The sequence below is a fragment of the Oncorhynchus masou genome, chromosome 12 (assembly GCF_036934945.1).
Source record: "Oncorhynchus masou masou isolate Uvic2021 chromosome 12, UVic_Omas_1.1, whole genome shotgun sequence".
In the NCBI taxonomy this organism is placed as follows: Eukaryota; Metazoa; Chordata; class Actinopteri; order Salmoniformes; family Salmonidae; genus Oncorhynchus; species Oncorhynchus masou.
Genome location: NC_088223.1, coordinates 85664833 through 85692137, shown reverse-complemented (window position 1 = coordinate 85692137; position 27305 = coordinate 85664833). Strand labels below are relative to the sequence as shown.

Below are 27305 nucleotides of genomic sequence, written 5' to 3'. Positions count from 1 at the left end.
GAGAAGATAATGAAAGTGTTCATATTCAGTTACTTACAGCCAGTGCATTCAACTACGGTAGGTAAAACCACATATGTCAGAAAACTTTCCTCAATAAAACTAAGTTGTCAACATATTTTGACAAAGTGATTTATTTAATATAATCTAGAACACACAAATTCTCTGAGGGGTACATTCAGGCTTACATTATTTAAGCGTGGGATTTCAATTTGGTGATGCATTATTTCAGTCCCTCAAATGTTTATAAATAAATGTGTTGAACAAATTGTAGGTGTACAACAGTTCAGCCATGGTAGGCTAGCTGTTCTTGAAGATTAGCTATTGCAATCTTCAGACTTGAGCAATTTAGGGTAAACATTGCAACATCGGGGAGAAGTGCACTTCAAACCATCAAACATTTTTTTGGTGAAGGCTCTTTCACTCTATGTACAGCCAAATTAAGGAATCAGGGCATAAGCACATCAGCTTCTCCTTATAGATAGGGTAGTGAAAACACCAGGTAACTCAATTGATCATACGATACATTAAGGAACCACCCAGCACCGATATCTTCATGTGTATTACACCAGATTCACTGACCAACCCCAAACACGGAGGGAAATATTCACTGCAGATGTGTACTCTACTACGCCAACATCCATCTCAACCACCTCCCCCTTCCTTACCCGCAGTAATACATTAGATACCCCAGAACGATTGTTAAATAACGAAACGCAGTAAACTGTAGAGATAGGTAATTATGGTGATAAACCGAATACTGATTTACAAGGGTTGTGTACGAAAACCTGTGCCAATCAAAACCATCGATGCAAGTTAAGGACTGATGAGTGTCAAATACGATTGGTACATAAACCTGAACAGTTCAACCCATTTTTGGTAGTCGTGCAGGCCTCCCTTAAAAGAAAGAGCTTTGTCTCAAGGTGACTCCCTGCTTCAATAAAAAAGTGAAATCAATTCCTCAGATACTCCTTAAAAGGTCTGAAATGCACTGACGAACCCTAGCAACAAGGTTCCAATGCCTACCTCGATCACTGTATTGACGAGGATTTCCAGAGTGAAAATGACGCTTGAATACAAAATCATTCAGTTTTCTACACATTGAAGACACATCTTAAGACACTTTAATTTCATTATCATATACACATCAAGAAAAAAAGCACTGCTTTTGATAAATGACTCAATGCTCCGATCCACAGACAGAACTCAATGGTAGTGTCACAGGTTCAGCATACAGCTGAGCAGTCTCCATATCAAACACTTTGAAAGAGGACAAAAAAAGACAAGACTACCCCCTATTGGCTAAAAGGGGCACAGTACATAACCATTGCTACAAACTTATAATAATATGTAAGGCATTATTTATACATCACAGACTTGATTGCAAATAGCACTTGACAAACCACTAATGATTGAATAGTTACAGAATTGTCAGCATCCACCAGTTTACATCAAGAGACCGAAAGTGTATCGTCCGATTCAACGACAGCAAAACATTTCTCAGCCTCCCGTGATGGAGTTTAGAAGCCAGAGCAAACTTCTCTATAGAAGTCAGATTTCCACTTTTAGTAGATGAAAAGGACTCTGGTTCGCGGGAGAGTAGAAAACGAGTCAGCCATTTTGCGTATCTTGGCGTAGTTGATGAATCCTCTGAGGAAGAGCAGGAATCCTGGAAGATAGAATACAGGAGTCATTTTTCTGCAATGTTTTTTTGGGGCAGCAAGTCAACTCCCAGCATCAAACAAGGCATTCTTGTGAGTGTGAGTGATAAATCTCCATGCATACTGTCCATTCAATAGATACTAGAGTTGAATGGCGGGAACACGGTTACAGAGATTTACCTCCCAAAACCACTCTTTTCCTGGGAAAAATAACTGCAAGAAACCGGTAAATTATAATACATTATTTATATGAACAGCATGGCGTGAGCTGGAACTGTTAAATGATATGAAATGTCTAAATCAGTCTTCTCTACGGCCCCTGCATGATGAATCATCAACACTCAGGATGGGCACAGACCCATCTCAGATTGGAAGCAGTTCACAAATGCATGCAGATCTTCTCATCATGGTAACTGTTTTTCTTGTGACGGGTAGGCCTATATTTGCGGCAGCATAGTCTATAATATAAAGATGGAATGTGCGTCTAATTCACCCAACTCCACCTGGCTTTCAGGGTTACATTTTATTTAATGTAAAGATTTTAAAATTTATAGCAGCAGCAGAGTTTTAAAAACAGCTCATCACTCAAATATCGTTGCTTTAAATCTCTCATTGCATCCAAAAGAGATATTCCAGTTCTAGAGTGATATATATAGCCCTATATGTCCTGGCCTACCTCTTTCAGGGATTACATTTAATGCAGTATTAGCCTTATATGTTTTATAATTAATGATGGCTTATGAATAATAAGCTTCTAACTTATAGCCTCCGTCTCTTGTGCAATACGCAAGCATCTGTGCTCCACGAGCCTCGGAAAAAAAAACGCTCCTTAGCTCTTGGAGTCCCATGCAGGAAAAGCTAGACTAGAATAGCTTGCTGGACATTTTTTTATACCAATAGACTATTCAAAGAGGAAGCAATTTTGTATGCTGAATGTTAAATAAAGCAACCAAAAGAAATTACGGGTAGTTTGAAAGAGCAAACGCACGATGGCAGTAGGCTACAGCAGTTATTTATTTAGACCCATAACTATTCAATTATCTTCGTCAAGAGAAGTGAGATCCTTCTCCATCTGATTCTAGTCTTAGTCTTAAACTATTCAAGGATGTCATTAGAATGACGAAGATAAGGACAACAAAACATAATTTAACTGTTGAAAGTGAGGAAGAAATTAAACAATAGAAAGAGCCTACTAGGCTAATAACATTGGGAATATTGTGATAAATATATACACATTCTTCAAAGTAGCCACTCCTTGCCTTGAGAGAATTGCAAACTCTTGGCATTATCTCAACCAGCTACACCTGGAATGCTTTTCAACAGTCTTGGAGTTTCCACATATGGTGAGCTCTTGTTGGCTGCTTTTCCTTCACTCTGCTGTTCAACTATTTAAATTGCGTTGAAGTCAGCTGATTGTGGAGGCCAGGCCATCTGCTGCAGCACTGCATAACTCTCATTCTTTGTCAAAAAACCTTTTAATTTAACTAGGCAAGTCAGTTAAGAACAAATTCTTATTTACAATGACGGCCTACACCAGCCAAACCCAGACAACGCTGGGCCAATTGTGCTCCGCCCTATGGGTCTCCCAATCACGGCTGGTTGTGATACAGCCTGGATTCGAACCAGGGTGTCTCTAGAGACGCCTCAAGCACTGAGATGCAGTGCCATAGATTGCTGCGTCACTCGGGAGGTGTGTTGGGTCATTGTCCTGTTGAAAAACAAATGATAGTGGGACTGAGTGAAAACCAGATGGGATGGCGTATCTCTGCAGAATGCTGTGGTAGCCATGCTGGTTAAGTGTGCATTGAATTCTAAATAAATCACAAGTGTCAACAGCAATGCACCCCCACACCACCTCCTCCATGCTTCTTGGTGGGAACCACACATGCGGAGATCACCCATTCACCTGCTCCGTCTCTCACAAAGAAAAATCAAAGTTGGACAAATCGGACCAAAATGACAGATTTCCACCAGTCTAATGTCCATTGCTTGTGTCTTCTTATTATTGGCGTCCTTCAGTAATGAAGGCCTGATTCACACAGCCTCCTCTAAACAGTTAATGTGTATGCTACTTGAACTCTGTGAAGCATTTATTTGGGCTGCAATTATCGGAGGCTGGTGACTCTAATGAACTGATCCTCTGCAGCAGAGGTAACGCTGGGTCTTCATTTCCTGTGGCAGTCCTCATGAGAGGCAGTTTCATCATAGCGCTTGATGGTTTTTGCAACTGCACTTGAAGAAACTATCAAAGTTCTTGACATATTTCAGAATGACTGACCTGTGTGTCGTAACTTCTTTGGGATAGTGGGCGGTATTTTGACGTCCGGATGAAAAGCGTGCCCAAAGTAAACTGCCTGCGACTCAGGCCCAAAAGCTAGGATATGCATAGCTCTTCAAAAGGCATATATTATATTGCTATTTGACTTTCATGTTGCAACTCCTTGGTTGAAAATGATTTGTTATGCTTTTGTGTGCTGGGCGCTGTCCACAGCTAATCGCATGGTTTGCTTTCGCCGTAAAGCCTTTTTGAAATCTGACACGGTGGCTGGATTAACAACAAGTTAAGCTTTATTTTGATGTATTGCACTTGTGATTTCATGAAAAGTTTAATATATAATCGTCATATAATTTGAATTTGGCGCTCTGCAATTTCACAGGAAGTTTTCGAAAACACTAGCGTACCACTAATCCGCAAGAAGTTAAAGTAATGAACTGTCATTTCACTTTCCTTATTTGAGCTGTTCTTGCCTTAACCAGTTGGATTTAGGGGGCGCTATTTTAATTTATGGATGAAAAACGTTCCCGTTTTAAACAAGATATTTTGTCACGAAAAGATGCTCGACTATGCAAATAATTGACAGCTTTGGAAAGAAGACACTGACGTGAACTGATGTTACAGGCGAAACCCAGATAAAAATCCAACCAGGAAGTGCCGCATTTTTTGAAACCGCCTCATGCCAATGACTCCTTATATGGCTGTGAATGAGCTACGAATGAGCTTACGTTTTCCCCAAGGTGTCTACAGCATTGTGACGTCTTTTTAGGCATTTCCCTTGAAGAATGGCTGTAAGGGACCATATATGGCATGTGGTTACATGGTGTCTCCCGCAGAAAACCTTGCGTTAAATACTGAGGTAGCCATTTTTCCAATCGCTTCTTATGAGAAACCAACTGCCTCGACGGATATATTATCGAATATATTTGTTAAAAACACATTGAGGATGGATCCTAAACAACGTTTGCCGTGTTTCTGTCGATATTATGTAGCTAATTTTGAAAAAAGTTTGGCGTTATAGTTGTAGCATTTTTCGGTCGATTTCTCAGCCAATCATGGTGAAGAAACGGGAGCCTTTTTTCGCCTACAAAAATAATATTTTTGGAAAAAAGGAACATTTGCTATCTAACTGGGAGTCTCCTGAGTTAAAGCATCTGAAGTTCTTCAAAGGTAAATAATTGAATTTGGTTGCTTTTATTATTTATGTGAAAATATTGCCTGCTGCCAGCAGAGCCTAGCATAGCGTTATGCCATGATAAACTTACACAGATGCTTGTCTAGCGTGTTAGCTGTAACGCATATTTTGAAAATCTGAGATGACAGTGTTGTTAACCTAATCATAGCCTCAAGCTCATTAGCGTAACGCAACGTTAACTATTCATGAAAATCGCAAATGAAATTAAATATTGGCTCACAAGCTTAGCCTTTTGTTAAGAACACTGTCATCTTAGATTTTCAAAATATGCTTTTCAACCATAGCTACACAAGCATCTGTGTAAGAGTATTGATAGCTAGCATAGCATTAAGCCTAGCATTCAGCAGGCAACATTTTCACAAAAACAAGAAAAGCATTCAAATAAAGTCATTTACCTTTGAAGAACTTTGGATGTTTTCAATGAGGAGGCTCTCAGTTAGATAGCAAATGTTCAGTTTTTCCAAAAATATTATTTGTGTAGGAGAAATCGCTCCGTTTTGTTCATCACGTTTGGCTAAGAAAAAAACGAAAATTCAGTCATTACAACGCCAAACTTTTTTCCAAATTAACTCCATAATATCGACAGAAACATGGCAAACGTTGTTTAGAATCAATCCTCAAGGTTTTTTTCACATATCTATTCGATGATAAATCATTCGTGGCAGTTGCCTTTCTCCTCTGAACCAAATGGAAAAGTGCACGCAGCTGGAGATTGCACAATAATTTCGACGGAGGACACCAAGCGGACACCTGGTAAGTGTAGTCTCTTATGGTCAATATTCCAATGATATGCCTACAAATACGTCACAATGCTGCAGACACCTTGGGGAAACGACAGAAAGTGTAGGCTCATTCCTGGCGCATTCACAGCCATATAAGGAGACATTGGAACACAGCGAAATCAAAATCTGGGGCATTTCCTGTATGAAATTTCATCTTGGTTTCGCCTGTAGCATTAGTTCTGTGGCACTCACAGACAATATCTGTGCAGTTTTGGAAACGTCAGTGTGTTTTCTTTCCAAAGCTGTCAATTATATGCATAGTCGAGCATCTTTTCGTGACAAAATATCTTGTTTAAAACAGGAACGTTTTTTATCCAAAAAGTAAAAGAGCGCCCCCTATATCAAAGACGTTAACAAAAGGCTAAGCATGTGTTTGAATATATTTATTTCATTTGCGATTTTCATGAATAGGAAAAGATTATATGGGTATTTATGTCCGTTGCGTTATGCTAATGCGTTTGAAGTTATGATTACGCTCCCGGATACGGGTTTGCTCGTCGCAACTGGTTAATATGGACTTGGTCTTTTACCAAATAGGGCCATCTTCTGTATACCACCCCAACCATGTCACAACAACTAATTGGCTCAAATCCATTAAGGAAAGAAATTCCACAAATTAACTTTTAACAAGGCACACTTGTATTTTCATGAATGCATTTTAATTAACAAGTCTCACATGTAAAGCCTAGAATCTTGCTAATCCAACTGCATTGTCAGATTTAAAAAAGGATTTACTGCGAAAGAATACGATGCGATTATCTGATTATCATAGCCCCATAAAAAAACAATTTTACCCAGCACAGCACATAATCAAACTGCATTAAAATAAATAGTTTACATTTGACAATCTCCGTCTGTTTGCAATTCCAATGCTCATTGTTACACAATGAATGATCCTTTGATTGTTAAAATCCGTTTTATAGCCTGACACTAAATATTTTGTGAACCGCTTGTGTCGTGAATTCCGTCTCATTCCATTTGACAACACATTCCAGGTAAATAACCCACACAGAACGTGACTTTTCCAGTCATGTTCAGTTTCACTGCAATCAACTGGTTTGTTTGTAACATAATCAAACGTGATGGGCCATTTCGCGGGATGTATTAATTGAAAGAAACCGATTTGAAGACAACAAGTCATGACATCATTGTGCACCAATGATTTGCCCGCTGTTTCGTTGATTGACTATCTTAACCTGATCTAGCTGGGTAGATAGCCAATGAACTGAGCTAAAACGGCAATATGTGTTGCATGTAGTAAGCTCCAGCTATTGAAGTTTCATACATGTTACGCACTGCATAGTTTGCATTGTTTGGTTAACGCGCAGTTAAGACAGTCAATCAACGAAACAGCTGGCAAATCATCATCATCTCCCCAATTTCGTAGTGTCCAATTGTTTAGTAGCTACTATCTTGTCTCATCGGTACAACTCCCGTACGGGCTCGGGAGAGACGAAGGTTGAAAGTCATGCGTCCTCCGATACACAACCCAACCTAGCCGCACTGCTTCCTAACACAGCGCGCATCCAACCCGGAAGCCAGCCGCACCAATGTGTCGGAGGGTACACCGTGCACCTGGCAACCTTGGTTAGCGCGCACTGCGCCCGGCCCGCCACAGGAGACATCCCAATTTTTCAGTTTTTGATTTGTTAAAAAAGTTTGAAATATCCAATAAATGTCGTTCCACTTCATGATTGTGTCCCACTTGTTGTTGATTCGTCACAAAAAAAATACAGTTTTATATCTTTGTTTGAAGCCTGAAATGTGGCAAAAGGTCGCAAAGTTCAAGGGGGCCGAATACTTTCGCAAGGCACTGTGTGTATATATATATATATATTTTTTAAATTATTTTTTCCCCATTTATTTCTCTCTTTTTTGGGGGGGGGGGTTGTGTTAGGATACAATTTTGGTACTTTGTATATAGTTATTTGTTTCAAAATGTATACCTTCACCAATTTGGCCACATTTGGGCTACTTGTGTGGGACACCTGGGTGACTTCATGATAAATGTCATGTAGCACACTCATTTTGGAAGTTATCATTCTGAAACTTTGCACAAGTACTGTTGCCCTCTTATATTTTTCACTGAAATTGTCCCCATCATCCTATATGAATGTTTGTTTTATCCTGTTCATTTTAAAGATACGTTTTTTATTTTTGTATGTTTTTTTTCATTGTTTTATCGAAACCAGATCTATTGTGTTATATTCTCCTACATTCAATTCACATGTACACAAACTTCAGTGTGTTTTCTTTCAAATGATACCACTAATATGCATATGCTTGGTTCTGTGCCTGAGCTACAGGCTGTTAGAGTTGGGTATGTCTTCAGGCGGAAATTGCACAAAGTAGGGGGGGGAGCTGTAAAGAGGTTAATGAAGCTGCCAGTTGAGGACTTGTGAGGAATCTGTTTCTCAAAGTAGAAACTAATGTACTTGTCCTCCTGCTCAGCTGTGCAGCAGGGCTTCTCACTTCTATTCTGGTTAAAGCCAATTTCCGCTGTTCTGTGAAGGGAGTAGAACACAGCCTTGTAAGAGATCTTCAGTTTCTTGGCAATTTCTCACATTGGAAGAGCCTTCATTTCTCAGAACAAGAATAGACTGACGAGTTTCAGGAGAAAGTACTTTGTTTCTGGCCATTTTGAGGCTGTAATCGAACCCACAAGGGCTGATGCTCCAGATTTAACTAGTCTAAATGCGGACCGTTATATTGCTTCTTTAAAATCAGGACAGTTTTCAGCTGTGCTAACATAATTGCAAAAGGGTTTTCTAATGATCAGTTAGCCCTTTAAAACGATAAACCTGGATTAGCTATTACAACGTGCCATTGGAACACAGGAGTGACGGTTGCTGATAATGGGCCTCTGTACACCCATTTAGGTATTCCATTGAAAAAACAGTTGTTTCCAGCTACAATAGTCATTCAGAACATTAACAATGTCTACACTATTTTTGATCAATGTTATTTTTAAAAAATGGACAAAAAGAGTATTCAAAAACAAGGATATTTAAGTGACCCCACTTTTGAATGTTAGTGAATGTGTCAGCCTACCAATTATACAAATAGACCCTACTATATTTCAAAATTAAAATCAAATTCTCTAGCTAACTTTGTAGGCCACATGTGTGGACCCAGAATCACATGTTCTCTCCCTGCGTTTTCATGGTTTGAACGATGTGCCTAATTCAAGTCCATCTAATACAATACAGTAATACAGTTCACACTCAAAAAGATTGGCTTACTGAAGCTAGTTTCATTTATTTACCCAAGAGAACATACAGTGCCTTGCGAAAGTATTCGGCCCCCTTGAACTTTGCGATCTTTTGCCACATTTCAGGCTTCAAACAAAGATATAAAACTGTATTTTTTTGTGACGAATCAACAACAAGTGGGACACAATCATGAAGTGGAACGACATTTATTGGATATTTCAAACTTTTTTAACAAATCAAAAACTGAAAAATTGGGCGTGCAAAATTACTCAGCCCCCTTAAGTTAATACTTTGTAGCGCCACCTTTTGCTGCGATTACAGCTGTAAGTCACTTGGGGTATGTCCCTATCAGTTTTGCACATCGAGAGACTGAAATTTTTTCCCATTCCTCCTTGCAAAACAGCTCGAGCTCAGTGAGGTTGGATGGAGAGCATTTGTGAACAGCAGTTTTCAGTTCTTTCCACAGATTCTCGATTGGATTCAGGTCTGGACTTTGACTTGGCCATTCTAACACCTGGATATGTTTATTTTTGAACCATTCCATTTTGCTTTATGTTTTGGATCATTGTCTTGTTGGAAGACAAATCTCCGTCCCAGTCTCAGGTCTTTTGCAGACTCCATCAGGTTTTCTTCCAGAATGGTCCTGTATTTGGCTCCATCCATCTTCCCATCAATTTTAACCATCTTCCCTGTCCCTGCTGAAGAAAAGCAGGCCCAAACCATGATGCTGCCACCACCATGTTTGACAGTGGGGATGGCGTGTTCATGGTGATGAGCTGTGTTGCTTTTACGCCGAACATAACATTTTGCATTGTTGCCAAAAAGTTCAATTTTGGTTTCATCTGACCAGTGCACCTTCTTCCACATGTTTGGTGTGGCTTGTGGCAAACTTTAAACAACACTTTTTATGGATATCTTTAAGAAATGGCTTTCTTCTTGCCACTCTTCCATAAAGGCCAGATTTGTGCAATATACAACTGATTGTTGTCCTATGGACAGAGTCTCCCACCTCAGCTGTAGATCTCTGCAGTTCATCCAGAGTGATCATGGGCCTCTTGGCTGCATCTCTGATCAGTCTTCTCCTTGTATGAGCTGAAAGTTTAGAGGGACAGCCAGGTCTTGGTAGATTTGCAGTGGTCTGATACTCCTTCCATTTCAATATTATCGCTGGCACAGTGCACCTTGGGATGTTTAAAGCTTGGGATATCTTTTTGTATCCAAATCCGGCTTTAAACTTCTTCACAACAGTATCTCGGACCTGCCTGGTGTGTTCCTTGTTCTTCATGATGCTCTTTGCGCTTTTAACGGACCTCTGAGACTATCACAGTGCAGGTGCATTTATACGGAGACTTTATTACACACAGGTGGATTGTATTTATCATCATTAGTCATTTAGGTCAACATTGGATCATTCAAAGATCCTCACTGAACTTCTGGAGAGAGTTTGCTGCACTGAAAGTAAAGGGGCTGAATAATTTTGCACGCCCAATTTTTCAGTTTTTGATTTGTTAAAAAAGTTTGAAATATCCAATAAATGTCGTTCCACTTCATGATTGTGTCCCACTTGTTGTTGATTCTTCACAAAAAAATACAGTTTTATATCTTTATGTTTGAAGACTGAAATGTGGCAAAAGATCGCAAAGTTCAAGGGGGCCGAATACTTTCGCAAGGCACTGTATAAGCTACATCTATGGGCTTTTCTGTTGTGCAGTAGCCTACATCATATATGTATTGGATAACACTACAATCATTTGGGCTTGAGCTCATTAAAATGTAATTCATGTATGGCTCAGGAAGCTTCAGGCTTGAATTAATCAAATCCAGGCATATAAAAAGTATTTAGTCAGCCACCAATTGTGTAAGGTCTTCCACTTAAAAATATGAGAGAGGCCTGTAATTTTCTTCATAGGTACACTTCAACTATGACAGACAAAATGAGAAGAAAAAAAATCCAGAAAATCACATTGTAGGATTTTTAATTAATTAATTGCAAATTATGGAAAATAAGTATTTCTGGCTCTCACAGACCTGTAACTTCTTTATGAGGCTCCTCTGTCCTCCACTTGTTACCTTTATTAATGGCACCTGTTTGAACTTGTTATCAGTATAAAAGACACCTGTCCACAACCTCAAACAGTCACACTCCAAACTCCACTATGGCCAAGACCAAAGAGCTGTCAAAGGACACCAGAAACAAAAATTGTAGACCTGCACCAGGCTGGGAAGACTGAATCTGCAATAGGTAAGCAGCTTGGTTTGAAGAAATCAACTCTGGGAGCAAAATTAGGAAATGGAAGACATACAAGACCACTGATAATCTCCCTCGATCTGGGGCTCCACGCAAGATCTCACCCCGTGGGGTCAAAATGATCACAAGAATGATGAGCAAAATTGTGTCCTGTAATGACCTGCAGAGAGCTGGGACCAAAGTAACAAAGCCTACCATCAGTAACACACTACGCCGCCAGGGACTCAAATCCTGCAGTACCAGACGTGTCTCCCTGCTTAAGCACCGCCCGGGCAACGAAGGAGTGGCTTCATAAGAAGCATTTCAAGGTCCTGGAGTGGCCTCGCCAGTCTCCAGATCTCAACCCCATTGAAAATATTTGGAGGGAGTTGAAAGTCTGTGCTGCCCAGCAAAAGCCCAAAACATCACTGCTCTAGAGGAGATCTGTATGGAGGAATGGGCCAAAATACCAGCAACAGTGTGTGAAAATCTTGAAGACTTACAGAAAACGTTTGACCTCTGTCATTGCCAACAAATGGGTATAAAACAAATGATTGAGATAAACTTTTGTCATTGACCAAATACTTATTTTCCACCATAATTTGCAAATAAATTCATTACAAATCCTACAATGTAATTTTCTGGATTTTTTTTCTCTCATTTTGTCTGTCATAGTTGAAGTGTACCTATGATGAAAATTACAGGACACTCATCTTTTAAGTGGGAGAACTTTCACAATAGGTGGCTGACGAAATACTTTTTTGCCCCACTGTACCTATTTATATGCTTTAATTATTATTTAATGCTTTTGAATGACACTTCTGGTTTTAGCGGGAAATACTGGGGAAGAGAAAAGTGATTTATTCTCGGGATGGAACATTTGTAAAATACCGGGAAAATATTCAAACCTAATAGATACCGCTGGGTATTTCTATAAATAAAAATGGGGCCAATGTGTGACAATTAGGATTTTTAAAAATCTATATGGTTTGAAACAAATAGAATGGACTTTCGTGCAGTTCCATGTGCACTTAGGAATAAAGTGAATATATGCAAATTAACCCACCAATACACCAACATAGGTCTAGGACTATACTTCCTTTAAGCAGGGTTCAAACAGACATTGGCAAGTCATTAAAGGACATTCAGAGACTTTTCCAAGCACTTAATTGTAATTTCCAAGGCCCTCAACATTACACAATTGTATAATTGATATAATTGTACAACGCAGGGACACATAATAAAGCCATGAATAGCCGTAGCATTAATCTCACCATCTGAAACTCACTAATGCAGTTTTTACAATGAAAGAGTGACCAAAAACCATGTTTCTGTTTTAATGAAAGGATTTGTATGGAAAACCAAGTTGATGCCAACAGATGTCGTCCTCGTAATAACCACACATGGTTTTACTGCAAGAGCACAACACCTTCCAAACGATGGGAAACAAACGAAAGTGGTCACATCTCTCACAAAAACAAATAAGTATAAGGGACCAGGAGAACTTATAAACTGGCTACAATAACTTTTTATGCACCAAATTGAGGAAATGTCATTTTAAGAAGGTTGGCGTATTACAATACTTGAATTTCTGAGCTCCAAATTAAAGTAGGCTACTTCAAGCCCCTTGTATGGTTTAAAATTGCAGGTCTAACATGGAAAACAAAATGTTATTTCATTACCAGATCATATCATGAATAAGCCCATTGTCATTATATCCAGAATAATGAATAGGAATAGCGTTTGGGTTTTGCATACTAGTCTATCCTACACAATTGTGCACAGTAGACTCAGCGTCCAATCCAAGGCTGTAAATCATGCAGACAACAGATCAACATAAATTCTCTAGGGATATTAGATCCAACGTGGATCCAGGCACAACTGTCTTCTCCAGCATAACGAATGAAACACTTAAATATTATGGACATCCCTCACAAGCACCTTTTTTCCAGCACTTGGACTGTTGTTGCATCGCATGTGCTTCCACAACAGCTGTTCATCACGTGACTGTTATTCTGAAAATGTCTTCCTGTATCACCATGTAACTAATCAACTGGACACCAACTGCGCATCCAACAAGTATTATGCATAATTAAAGAAAAACCACGTTAATGACAGTATCGATTTAGGTTTAAGACATCAAAGTAAGGTGACTTCCAGTTAGAAGCATTTGATTTCGCATACATGATTATGTGCCCATGAAAACTGTTTTCACCCTGTAGCATAAGGAGACACGAAATGTTAAGTAGTTACACTGAGTTTCTGAGATCTCTATACAAAAAAATTAAATATACACTGCTCAAAAAAATAAAGGGAACACTTAAACACCACAATGTAACTCCAAGTCAAATCACTCTTCTGTGAAATCAAACTGTCCATGTAGGAAGCAACACTGATTGACAAATTTCACATGCTGTTGTGCAAATGGATAGACAACAGGTGGAAATTATAGGCAATTAGCAAGACACCCCCAATAAAGGAGTGGTTCTCCAGGTGGGGACCACAGACCACTTCCCAGTTCCTATGCTTCCTGGCTGGTGTTTTGATCACTTTTGAATGCTGGCGGTGCTTTCACTCTAGTGGTAGCATGAGGGTAGCATGAGACGGAGTCTACAACTCACACAAGTGGCTCAGGTAGTGCAGCTCATCCAGGATGGCACATCAATGCGAGCTGTGGCAAGCTTTGCTGTGTCTGTCAGCATAGTGTCCAGAGCAGAGGCGCTACCAGGAGACAGGCCAGTACATCAGGAGACGTGGAGGAGTCCATAGGAGGGCAACAACCCAGCAGCAGGACCGCTACCTCCGCCTTTGTGCAAGGAGGAGCACTGCCAGAGCCCTGCAAAATGACCTCCAGCAGGCCACAAATGTGCATGTGTCTGCTCAAACGGTCAGAAACATACTCCATGAGGGCCCGATGTCCACAGGTGGGGGTTGTGCCTTCAGCCCAACACCGTGCAGGATGTTTTTCATTTGCCAAAGAACACTAAGATTGGCAAATTCGCCACTGGCGCCCTGTGCTCTTCACAGATAAAAAGCAGGTTCACACTGAGCCAATGTAACAGACGTGACAGTCTGGAGACGACGTGGAGAACGTTCTGCTGCCTGCAACATCCTCCAGCATGACCGGTTTGGCGGTCGGTCAGTCATGGTGTGGGGTGGCATTTCTTTGGGGGCCGCACAGCCCTCCATGTGCTCACCAGAGGTAGCCTGACTGCAATTAGGTACCGAGATGAGATCCTCAGACCCCTTGAGACCATATGCTGGTGCGGTTGGCCCTGGGTTCCTCCTAATGCAAGACAATGCTAGACCTCATGTGGCTGGAGTGTGTCAGCAGTTCCTGCAAGAGGAAGGCATTGATGCTATGGACTGGCCCGCCCGTTCCCCAGACCTGAATCCAATTGAGCACATCTGGGACATCATGTCTCGCTCCATCCACCAACGCCACACACACTACTGAGCCTCATTTTGACTTGTTTTAAGGACATTACATCAAAGTTGGATCAGCCTGTAGTGTGGTTTTCCACTTTAAGTTTGCGTGTGACTCTAAATCCAGACCTCCATGGGTTGATAGATTTGATTTCCATTGATAATTTGTGTGATTTTGTTGTCGGCACATTCAACTATGTAAAGAAAAAAGTATTTAATAAGAAGACTTCATTCATTCAGATCTAGGATGTGTTATTTTAGTGTTCCCTTTATTTTTTTGAGCAGTGTATATAAATAAAACTGTCCGATAGTTAAATCTCATTTAGTTAACTGATTATTGCTTAATATGATATAATTTACATTGCCATAAACACACGGTTTATGTAATGTTTTATGTAGCAATTTGACAAATCCGTCAACATAGGTTTTAAAATCAACTCGTGAATTTTTATTGAAAATAGCTCTGATCCCTATTTATTTATTAATGTAAATTAAAATAAACTGGCAGATTAATATCAATGATTTAACAGCTGTAACAAGTTGTCCAGTGTAGGAAATCCTCACTGGCACCCTAATTTATAAGACCCCTCTACACCAATGCAACAATGCATTTACCTGTCTAGTACTACAATTGAAAACAACAAACAGAGAAGTGGTTGTACCTACCCATTACCAGGAACACCCACCACAGCCAGTACTGCCCATCAAAGTACCCAGGGAAGTAGGTGGAGAACTGGGGGAAAAAAACAAACATTAAGAGATAAGTTGACCCTCAGAGTAAACATGAACGTGATCTTGGGCTCTGGAAGAGGGAAACCTAGACCAAACTGAAGTGCTTTGCCATCAGATCACTACTCCAAGATGCCAACTTTGAAAGAGAAAGAGCTCAAGTGAAGCATGTCACTGCAGTGTTTTACACTCGCTGCATCCTGTGCATGTGACAATAAAACTTGAAACTAAAGCTCAGAGGGCGTTGGTAGTGATATCTTGTGTAAAATAAATATATATATAGGCACACACTAAATATTGCCTGGCCACGCCCACAAACGGTAGTTTCTCCTCTGCAATGAGTCTGGATCGGAGTACCTCCCTGACCCTTCACCATGGGTTGGGACATAGCCACGTGGGTAAAGCGGAGGTTAGAAAATGCATTATTAGCTTTGATACACGGATTAGTTCGAGACGATCCAAATCGTGCCCCTAGTCACCACAAACAACTTCAAATGATTGCAGTCTCAGACTAAAGAATGTAGCAATCTACAGAACAGCGGAATCATTTAGCGGGTGTTGTCAGGCTACTGTAAATATGCTCCCAATAGTTGAATGGGTAAACTGAAATGTTAGTGATATGTTACCCGGACGATGAGGATCCACTTGATAAGTGACAGGCCAAAGCCAGAGATGGCTCCGTAGCGGCCAGCTGCTGAGGTGGTCAGACAGAAGGACAGGAAGAAACCGATCCAGTTGAAGAGGAATGCCACTGTAGAGTAGAGAGAAGGGCTTTAAAAACAGACCTGTGCATATGGTCGAATAGGATGGGCTGTTTCTCAACACAAATACTATTCTTAGATCACATCAATACCTTTTATCATCAAATAAATACATGACGCGCCTCTTCATTTTGCTGGGTGTATTATACTAAACCCAGTCTTCACCAAGGTGGAGAAGATTCAACTTCAAGATGTGAGACTTACTAAAAAAGGTCAACATGAAAATCCCATCGTTGCCTATCTGTAGCTGGTCCGCATCCTCAAAGTCATCCCTGGCTGCAAAGTCATCATCCTGCAGAGATAAAGAAATGGTGGAGAATATCATCAAGTCATTTTTAATGATGGAAACCTCATAGCACTATATCAACCAAGACAGCAAACATTTATGCTACGAACACGTTCTTCTCTTTACATTGCCCTAATGTAGTGGATGTACAAGTTATTTCAGCTGGAGATGTTTCAATTCAAATTGTCATTTTCATTTTAAATGTACCTTTATTTAAACTAGGCAAGTCTATTAAGAACAAATTCTTATTTACAATGATGGCCTATCCCGGCCAAACCCTAATAACGCTGGGCTAACTGTGCGCCACCCTATGGTACTCCTGATCACGACCGGTTGTGTTTACAGCCCGGGATTAAACCAGGGTCTGTAGTGACGCCTCTAGCACTGCAATGCAGTGCATTAGACTGCTGTACCCCTCGGGAGTCAATGTAGTTATAAGAATAACATTTAATGTCCCATCAGGAAATACAGCACTACCTCTCTACAGGCCAACAGACGGGTCTCTGCAAATGGCTGCAACATCCTTTTCTTATGGTACTATTCTATTCCACACACATCAACAGCATTACTGTCAAGTTAGTACATCAAAAGTCTCCAGCCGTTCCATGGTGTACAGATAGCATGCAGTGTGGCAAAAATACAGACCAGTCATTTAAAATGGACGACACGTAAGCTGGTCAGGCAAAAACATTTCCCACTAGAGGGCATAGACGAGCCATCGCTCTCAGGGCGTGCCCGACAGTTGATTATTAGGGCGTGCCTGCCAACAACGCGTGACCCACCATTTCAAAACAGACTCGACCTATACCGAGTACAGTATACAGTGCCTTCGGAGAGTATTCAGACCCCGTGACTTTTTACACATTACAGCCTTATTCTAAAATTGATTAAATCTACACACAATACCCTGTAATAAAGAAAAAACAGTTTGACATTTTTGATAATTTATTAAAAATACAAACTTAAAAAGCTCACATTGACATAAGTATTCAGACCCTTTACTCAGTACTTTGTTGAAGCACATTTGGCAGCAATTACAGCACTGAGTCTTCTAGGATATGACGCTACAATCTTGGCACATCTGTAATTGGGGAGTTTCTCCCATTCTTCTCTGCAGAACCTCTCAAGCACTGTCAGGTTGGATGGGGAGCATTGCTGCACAGCTATTTTCAGGTCTCTCCAGAGATGCTCGATCTGGTTCAAGTCCGGGCTCTGGCTGGGCCACTCAAAAACATGTCCCGAAGCCACTCCTACTTGGTCTTGACTGTGTGCTTAGGGCCGTTGTCCTGTTGGAAGGTGAACCTTCACCCCAGGCTGAGGTCCTGAGCAGGTTTTCGTCAAGGAGCTATCTGTACTTTGCTCTGTTCATCTTTGCCTCAATCCTGACTAGTCTCCCAGTCCCTGTCGCTGAAAAACATTCCCACAGCACGACGCAGCCACCGCCATGCTTCACCGTAGGGATGGTGCCAGGTTTCCTTCACATGAGACACTTGGCATTCAGGCCAAAGAGTTCAATCTTGATTTCATCAGACCAGAGAATCATGTTTCTCATAGTCAGAGTCTTTAGGTGACTTTTGGCAAAGCTCCAAGGAGGCTCTGTGGCTTTTACTGAGGAATGGCTTCCGTCTTGCCAATCTACCATAAAGGCTGGATTAGTAGATTGCTGTGGAGATGGGAGAATCTGCCATCAGGACAACCATCTCCACAGAGGAACTCTAGAGATCTGTCAGAGAGACCATGGACCTTCTCGCCCGATTGCTCAGTTTGGCCGGGCGGCCAGCTCAAAAAGGAGTCTTGGTGGTTCCAAACTTCTTCCATTTAAGAATGATGGAGGCCACTGTGTTCTTGGGGACCTTCAATGCTGCAGGAATGTTTTGGCACCCTTCCCTAGATCTGTGCCTTGACACAATCCTGTCCCGGAGCTCTACAGAGAGTTCCTTCGACCTCATGGCTTGGTTTTTGCTCTGACATGCACTGTCAACTGTGGGACCTTATATAGACAGGTGTGCCCCTTTCCAAATCATGTCCAATCAATAGAATTTACCACAGGTGGACTCCAATCAAGTTGTAGACACATCTCAAGGATGATCAATGGAAACAGGATGCACCTGACCTCAATTTCAAGTCTCATAGCAAAGGGTCTGAATGCTTATGTAAATAATATGTTTTTATTTTTAATACATTTGCAAACATTTCTAAAAACCTGTTGTTGCATTGTCATTATGGGGTATTATGTTTAGATAGATAAGGATATCCATTTTAGAATAAGGCTGTAACGTAACTAAATGTGGAACAAGTCTGAATACTTTCCCGAAGGCACTGTATACCTACACACACCCATGGTTAAACAGGCCTACTTTTATATTATATGCAATGGGGTTCATGGAGTCACTTTCAGAAACTAGCCTGCATCCAGCTCAATGTAAATAGTACACAAAACTGAGGCAAGTTCGGTTACTTGGGAGATCAGCCACGCCAATAGACACAATGCCACAATCACAAAACTGAGGAACAACACAGAACCTTGATGAACAGAAAATAGTCCAGCAAAACCACAAGGGATGGATATGTGGAGTTTATAGTGCTGGAAGACTCACCCTTTCAGAAACCAAGGGAACATGGACTTCAGCCTTGGTTCTCTCTGCCTCGTCATAGGAAGGGAGAGTTGTGGCTACGTTGTATGATGGTGGCTTGGGGAACCCCCCGTCCTCTTTGTAGTCAAAATAAGCTAAGAGAGGTAAATAAGTTAAAAAAGCTACTGTGTTACACTTGAGTGCCATATATCCCTTTTTGGTAGGCTAATTGCTGTAACACCATTAGTAAACCTAATGCTAGGCCAGCAGGGAAATCTCCTCTGTCATAAAAAAAGATACTTGACTTGTCCTAGTTTAGTTCTAGACTGTAAATGTCCAATGACTCTGGGGGCAAAGGTAAAGACATTGACCCCCAGGCCAACCCATAACACTCCACTGTGATGTGAGTATTTGTGTATGCATTGAACTATTACCTGCATTATCTGCTGCAATGCTGCTGTAAGGGGGTGGGGCTTCAGCTGCCACCTGGAAAACCTCCTCTGGCTCCTCTTCATTGGGCAGCTGAATAGGGGAAGAGTCAATAAACTGGTTATGCCTAGCTGACAGAGAACATCAACATGACCTAGTGAAGAGATCAGTTCAAGCCCTGGAGATACTGCTCTTGTTTTATTCAGGCTCTAAGCTAAAGGGTCAGGCGAGTACATATTATAGCAGACTTCTGGACCAGAACACAAAATACCGAACGCTGGCCGTTCTCAGTAGATCACCTGCTGGGTGACGAACTGTCGCGATTCAGCATGTAGAATCATCAGGAAATTAACAGAAAATGAAGGCTGATGTTCTGTAATCAGAAGAGACGAGGCTGTGCACTGTCGACGTTTGCTGTTTCGTTCCCTCTCGTAGAATAAAAAGAAGAAGTGGTCACACTCGGTTTCAGCATCATGCTTTGACAGAAACTCACATGACCACCTACTTATTTGACAAAATGGCAAGCAGACAGTACCCCATTTTGGTTGTTATTTCTTTCATTATCATAACAGGTCGCTGAACAATCTATGGGAACTCCTTCCCCTTCACGCGATATGATTGAAAAAGCATAATATCAAAGAAGTTTAGTCACGCCACGCACTTACAGTACCCAGGTGACGATCACTATAAAATGAGGTATGGTGCGACTAACTGTTTTCCTCACCATCCCGGAGTGCAACTTCAACTGCCACAAACAGAACTTGATCATTCCCAAAATTAAAATACAATTTCTTTTATTTTGATATGCCAACATGGGGCTAGGACTAGGTCATTTGCAGGTCTTCTAAAGTAATTGGTGTATATTTCATAACCTTCTTTTGTTAAGAAAAACGTTTAGCATCTCGTGGTATATTGTTTAATTTATTTTGTGACATGAGTCATATCAAAATATCACAGATGAGACAAATGTTCACCTGCCCCTTTAGGGGCGGGAGGTTACCATTGTAATGCGACTCCAGTCATGTTTGTGCCTCTGACTAGTATCCGGGGTGCTTCTCTTCCCTAGCAGTTGAAACTAAACATTGAAAAACAACCGAGCTTGTGAACAAAACAATATAAATAGCCAAGGATCACAAGCTCAAAGTTTCACTTCTGTAGACTGTATGCCTGTGCGCAGCAATTCTAAAAATGAATATGTCACTCAGCTCTTCACGTGTGCGCACACAGTCCCCAGCCAGGCAGTGTTGCAGCGTGAGGCAGAAATGCTTTCAACATTTTACTGTGTGCATTCGGTTCAGGAGATACAACCATATTCTCTAGAATACCATAGTAGCTAGCCATAGCATACAGACAATGCAATTGGCACAGCAACTCACTGCACGCAAAATATCCGCTCCGGGCTGGCGGACCCGCAGACGAGCTGGGAGAGAGTCAAATGTGCATTCTAATAGACCTACTGGCCCAACATTGGAATGATACTAATATTATACATTTTCATAACCTAAATCATTACATATGCGATGCCGAGCCAGCCATAGCACTGTTTGAAACCTGGACGTTTTACAGTGCATATCTTACCTTGCTTTTAATAGACTACATCTCAAATCCGACCACAGAAACAAAGCAGACTTCCTGATATGCCATTGGAAGCATTCTTCTACTGCCCAAAGTCAGTAAGGCAGAATTCTATTGTTGCATCTTCAGATATTCTCTAAGTTTCTACCATTAGTCTGTATATCCATCTCTGTCGCATTATAAAAACTGCTCGCATCAGGTACGTGTTAGAGAATGGTGTTTAAACATTTTAGGACGCCCTTAATTTCGAGCCCTGGCTGTGAGTAGTTGATTTGTTTGTTTTGTTATTAAAGTTAGATTTATTTTTCCCCACACACAAAAAATACAAATAAAACATTGTACAGCATAAAAACATTGAGCATGGACATTCAGACATATCCTCCAACATAGCACACATACACAATCAAATAGTATCTCACAAGCTACAACACAGAACTAAATGGGTTCACAAGCCATCACTTCCCAGTTTTAGGAATTGTTGATTTTGATCTAATCTAGACCCCCCCCCCACCCCCTGTCATTATTGTGCTGGCCCATACTAGCTAACTTGTATTGTTTTTTTGTCAGGAATTTCCATCCTTGTGTGTTTTCTAGCTAGTTATCGGGATATACTCGAAGCTACCGCAAAGTTAGCTCGTAGCTAGCTAGCTAAATTAGCCACACATAGGTACCTAGTTGTACCCGCCATGTTGGGCCAGTCCTTGCACACGAGCCCGTTGATCTAGCATTCACATTCCCTCACTTGGAGTTCTGCTGTGACCACAGTGCTCAGCGGTGCTGTAGGCTACCAGTCCTCGCTTGACCAAGTCCACCAACTCTGAGACTGACAGTCCACTCTTGACTGCCAGTCAGATGGCTTCATATAGGCGGGAGTCTTGACGCCAAAGCACAACGGGTACTTTCTAAGCATCCAAAGCCAATACCGAGGCAATCGAAGCATACAGAAACAAAAAGCTACGTTGTTACCTTTTTCTTGGAACACTTCTCTTGTGTGAAATCCGTTACTTCCACACTGATTCAGTGCTGTACACAAGATGTCATTCCACCCATGTCAACAGTACAAAAAACAACTCCCAGCCTCAGATGAACACACGCACTTCTTTCCTTGGGAGCTGAACATGCCCAAGCGGACAGGGTAGAAGCTCATGCACTCTGTCAGAAATTCAAACCAAGATCATTGAAATCTCAACTTGCGCACTTTGCATCAACTGAGTCTACCACACCGGGCAAACACTCCAGGTCTAATGACGGGTCTCACTCCCCTCGTGATCCACCGCTCAATACACACCATAGCTCATCCTTACCAGGGTACAAATTGACACACAGATGCCCAATGAGATTAAATTCAACCTTTATTTAACTAGGGAAGTCAGTTAAAGAACAACTGCTTATCTACAATCACGGCCTACCCCGGCCAAACCCAGACGAAGCTGGGCCAATTGTGCGCCGCCCTATGGGACTCCCAATCACGGCCTGAGGTTCAAATCCAGGCTGTATCACCAGGGACTATAGTGATGCCTCTTGCACTGAGATGCAGTGCCTTACACCGTCTAAGGTCTACCCTTAAGCACATCCTGGCCAGGCTTCCCATGCCGGTACCAAACCCTTACATCTGAACAGAGCGTGGTTGCGGAATCGGATGACACTGACATACTGTCCAAAAGAGCCTCCTACTCTTATGACAGACTATGAGCACCAAAGATGATGATGCTGCTGTCATGTACCATAGCTCGAGTATCGTCTAAGTGACGGTCGACCAGAAAATACATTTGTCTGAAATATTTGAGAGGGCAAGCAGGAACTTCAACGTGGAACATGCACCTACTGCCATGGCATCCACATCCAAGTTTGACCAATTCAGTTTTTTAAAAGACAGACATCCCGTTCAAAGATTTGGCGTGCTCCAAGGCACTTGGTTTTGGCCATTTCCCCGTGTGGATAAATAATTTGCTTCACTTGTACTGCCTGCTTTTCTCTCTTTTCAGACAAAGAGCTGCCTAACAAACAATGCAGGGCATCTGATTGCATGCTACGCAGGACACATGACAGCACTGCTTCAGCCAAAAGGCTTAGCAATTCAGCAGCGATAGTGGCCTTCAATTAGAAGGAACTGCAGGAACACAGAGAAGCACAGATGGAGCTTAATTTCAAACCATAGAATGCATCAGCCAGCAAACCATTACTCACGTCCCACAGCCTTAACTGGGATTCCAAGAAACCAGACTCAAACACTCAGCTCTACATTTACATTTAAGTCATTTAGCAGACGCTCTTATCCAGAGCGACTTACAAATTGGAGCTCTACCGAAGAGGTGGAGAACAACATAGCCCAAGATGCAGAAGCGCACCATATGTAGGCGGTGTCCCCTCTGCACCACAGCGTGCAGAGCCTCGGTCCTGATGGTGCGTTTCTGCATCTTGGGCTATGTAGTGCAACACTGTTTCCTTGAGCGCCACCTTTCCAGCTGGAAAAGGTCAACGAGTGTAACACACTCTACGTAAGGCTACACACTACAACATTTTTGACTCCCACACTTCAGGAGGGTCTTAAACAACAGCTCACAACCCTGCTCAAAAGCAAACACTTTGCTCAGAAATCTCCTTGCTCCTGAAAAAACATGGAATTGAAGAAATAGAACCAGCACAACAAAACTGCAGGTTCTATGCAATATTTTTTGGTGCCAAATCTGAGATTTGAGTTCTACCCTTCAGCCTTTCACCAAGTGCATAAGTGAAGCGCAAGCCCCCCAATCGCCAAGCAGGAGTCAGAGTCCTGAACTTAAGACGATTGGCTAATATGTGCAGGGTCACAAAGCCTTGGCACACACAGCCATGGTCCCACCACCTCTGAGTTGGGACAAACAATGGACTTGGATAATAGTTCTCTGGAACCCACTCAGTGTGTGCACTTCCTGGGCTTGACGTCAGACACTCAAATCATGCGAGCAACACTCTCTCCAGAAAGAGTGATATATTTGAAAAACACAAAAAACTACCCATTTCAATGAATTGCTGGAGGAGAGAAATACAATGGTGGCACCTTGTCAGCTCGGGGATTCAAACCTGCAAACTTACGGTTAACTAGTCCAACGCTCTAACCACCTGCCTCTCATTGCACTCCAGGAGGAGCCTGCCTGTTACGCGAATGCAGTAAGAAGCCAAGGTAAGTTGCTAGCTAGCATTAAACTTATCTTATAAAAAACAATCATTCATAATCACTAGTTAACTACACATGGTTGATGATATTACTAGTCTATCTAGCGTGTCCTGCGTTGCATATAATCGATGCGGTGCGAAAAGGGACTGTCGTTGCTCCAACGTGTACCTAACCATAAACATCCATGCCTTTCTTAAACTCAATACACAAGTATATATTTTTAAACATGCATATTTAGTTAATATTGCCTGCTAACGTGAATTTCTGTCACTTTTCTTGCAACAGTCAGGGGATATGCAAGCAGTTTGGGCCGCCTGGCTCGTTGCGAACTGTGTGAAGACTTTCTTCCTAACAAAGACAGACAACTTCGCCAAATGAGGGTTGATTTAACAAAAGCGCATTTGCGAAAAAAAAGCACAACTGTACCTAACCATAAGCATTAATGCCTTTCTTAAAATCAATACGCAGAAGTATATATTTTTAAACCTGCATATTTAGCTAAAAGAAATCCAGTTTAGCAGGCAATATTAACCAGGTGAAATTGTCACTTCTCTTGCGTTCATTGCACGCAGATTCAGGGTATATGCAACAGTTTGGGCCGCCTGGCTCATTGCGAACTAATTTGCCAGAACGTTACGTAATTATGACATAACATTGAAGGTTGTGCAATGTAACAGGAATATTTAGACTCATGGATGCCGCCCGTTAGATAAAATAAGGAACAGTTCCGTATTTCACTGAAATAATAAATGTTTTGTTTTCGAGATGAAAGTTTCCGGATTCGACCATATTAATGACCTAAGGCTCGTATTTCTGTGTGTTATGTTATAATTAAGTCTAATATTTGATAGAGCAGTCGGACTGAGCGATGGTAGGCACCAGCAGGCTCGTAAGCATTCATTCAAACAGAAATGTTGTGCGTTTTGTCAGCAGCTCTTCGTAATGCTTCAAGAATTGCGCTGTTTATGACTTCAAGCCTATCAACTCCCGAGATTAGGCTGGTGTAACCGATGTGAAATGGCTAGCTAGTTAGCGGGGTGCACGCTAATAGCATTTCAAACGTCACTCGCTCTGAGACTTGGAGAAGTTGTTCCCCTTGCTCTGCATGGATAATGCTGCTTCGAGGGTGGCTGTTGTCAATGTGTTCCTGGTTCGAGCCCAGGGATGAGCGAGGAGAGGGACGGAAGCTATACTGTTACACTGGCAATACTAAAGTGCCTATAAGAACATCCAATAGTCAAAGGTATATGAAATACAAATTGTATAGAGAGAAATAGTCCTATAATAAATACAACCTAAAACTTCTTACCTGGGAATATTGAAGACTGATATTGACTGTTCTGAGCAAGAAACTTAAACGTTAGCTTTCTTACATGGCACATATTGCACTTTTACTTTCTTCTCCAAAACTTTGCTATATTTAAACCAAATTGAACATGTTTCATTATTTATTTGAGGCTAAATTGATTTTATTGATGTATTATATTAAGTTAAAATAAGTGTTCATTCAGTATTGTTGTAATTGTCATTATTACAAATAAATCAAACAATTTCTTAAATTTAAAAAAAATATATTCTATTTATTTATTATTATTATTTATTTTGTTAATTATTATTATTTTCTTTAAAATCGGCCGATTAATTGGTATCAGCTTTTTTTGGGGGGTCCTCCAATAATCGGTATCGGCGTAATAATCGTAATAGGTCAACCTCTCGTCAGCACCATGGACAAAGGCTCACATCGATGAGCTGGAGCTCAAGGTGATTCACTTTGCACTCTGGCACTTCCTCCCAGTACTGAGAGAACGGATACGGGACAGAGAACACAATCGGTGGTTTCACACATCAACTGCACCAGGTAACTACTGCTTTGGGCAAACAGACACCTCACATTCTTCAGAGCAATATTTTATTTATCAGTTACTTTACCAGGTAAGTTGACTGAGAACACGTTCTCATTTGCAGCAATGACCTGGGGAATAGTTACAGGGGAGAGGAGGGTGATGAATGAGCCAATTGTAAACTGGGGATTATTAGGTGACCGTGATGGTTTGAGGGCAAGATTGGGAATTTAGCCAGGACACCGGAGTTAACACCCCTACTCTTACAATAAGTGCCATGGGATCTTTAAAGTCCTCAGAGATTCCGGACACCCATTTAACATCCCATCCGAAAGACGGCACCCAACACAGGGCAATGTCCCCAATCACTGCCCTGGGGCATTGGGATATTTTTATTTATTTTTTAGACGAGAGGAAAGAGTTCCTCCTACTGGCCCTCCAACACCACTTCCAGCAGCATCTGGTCTCCCATCCAGGAACTGACCAGAACCAACCCTGCTTAGCTTCAGAAGCAAGCCAATAGTGGTATGCAGACGCATGGCTCTCCGTACGGGAGTTGCAGCGATGGGACTAGACTAACTACTACCAATTGGATATCACGAAATTGGGGAGACATGGGAGTAAATGTAAAAAATATCAAATAAAATGTAGTGTAGCTTGTTAGCTAACATTATTAGCAAACGTTAGTTACACAATGAAAACATTACCATTACGAAAGTTGACCAAGTTAGCAAAAATGCATTGCTAACCAAGAAAACAACGACTAACATGTTAATGTAGCTATAAAGCATCATGACGTGTTTATATTAATTTGTTAACTGACGTTTCAATCATGGTGCCATTCAAAACAACGAGGCCTAGCTACAGCCATCCCATCACCAGTGTTTCTTGCAAACCTCTAACTAACGTTTGCTAGCTGTTAGCTAATGCTTGCCAACGTTAACTCAAAGACACGACAAACGTTTTACTCACCTGCTGATATCTAGGGCTTGGCTCAGACATCCTGATATGAACAGAGGAAAATCCTTGTATTTAAACAATAAATCAATTAGATTATCACCAATGTAACGTTATTCAATTCAGAAATTATAGCTATAACCGTAATATAAACTCTTTCCTCGGGACACTGTCTCTGCTCAGGTCCCTCCCCTCGTTGTTTCTTCTTCTTCGTCTTGTTCT

General features: G+C 41.3%; 1 protein-coding gene across 3 annotated transcripts; it reads right to left on the bottom strand.

Annotated features, from left to right (window-relative positions):
* Positions 1 to 1098: 1098 nt before the first annotated feature.
* Positions 1099 to 27305, bottom strand: LOC135550979 (NEDD4 family-interacting protein 1-like). 3 transcript variants are annotated; one of them, XM_064982308.1, is made up of 8 exons: positions 27246 to 27302; positions 27099 to 27131; positions 19559 to 19646; positions 19149 to 19279; positions 16470 to 16557; positions 16131 to 16255; positions 15442 to 15508; positions 1099 to 1666 (listed from the first exon to the last, which is right to left on the bottom strand). In XM_064982308.1, the coding sequence occupies exons 2-8, from the start codon at positions 27126 to 27128 to the stop codon at positions 1563 to 1565; spliced, it is 633 nt and encodes a 210-aa protein (XP_064838380.1). In that variant the 5' UTR covers positions 27129 to 27131; positions 27246 to 27302; the 3' UTR covers positions 1099 to 1562. The 3 variants fall into 3 exon arrangements, with proteins under 3 accessions (XP_064838380.1, XP_064838379.1, XP_064838378.1); XM_064982307.1 differs by having other exon boundaries at positions 27099 to 27305; XM_064982306.1 differs by lacking the exons at positions 27099 to 27131; positions 27246 to 27302 and adding an exon at positions 19853 to 19962.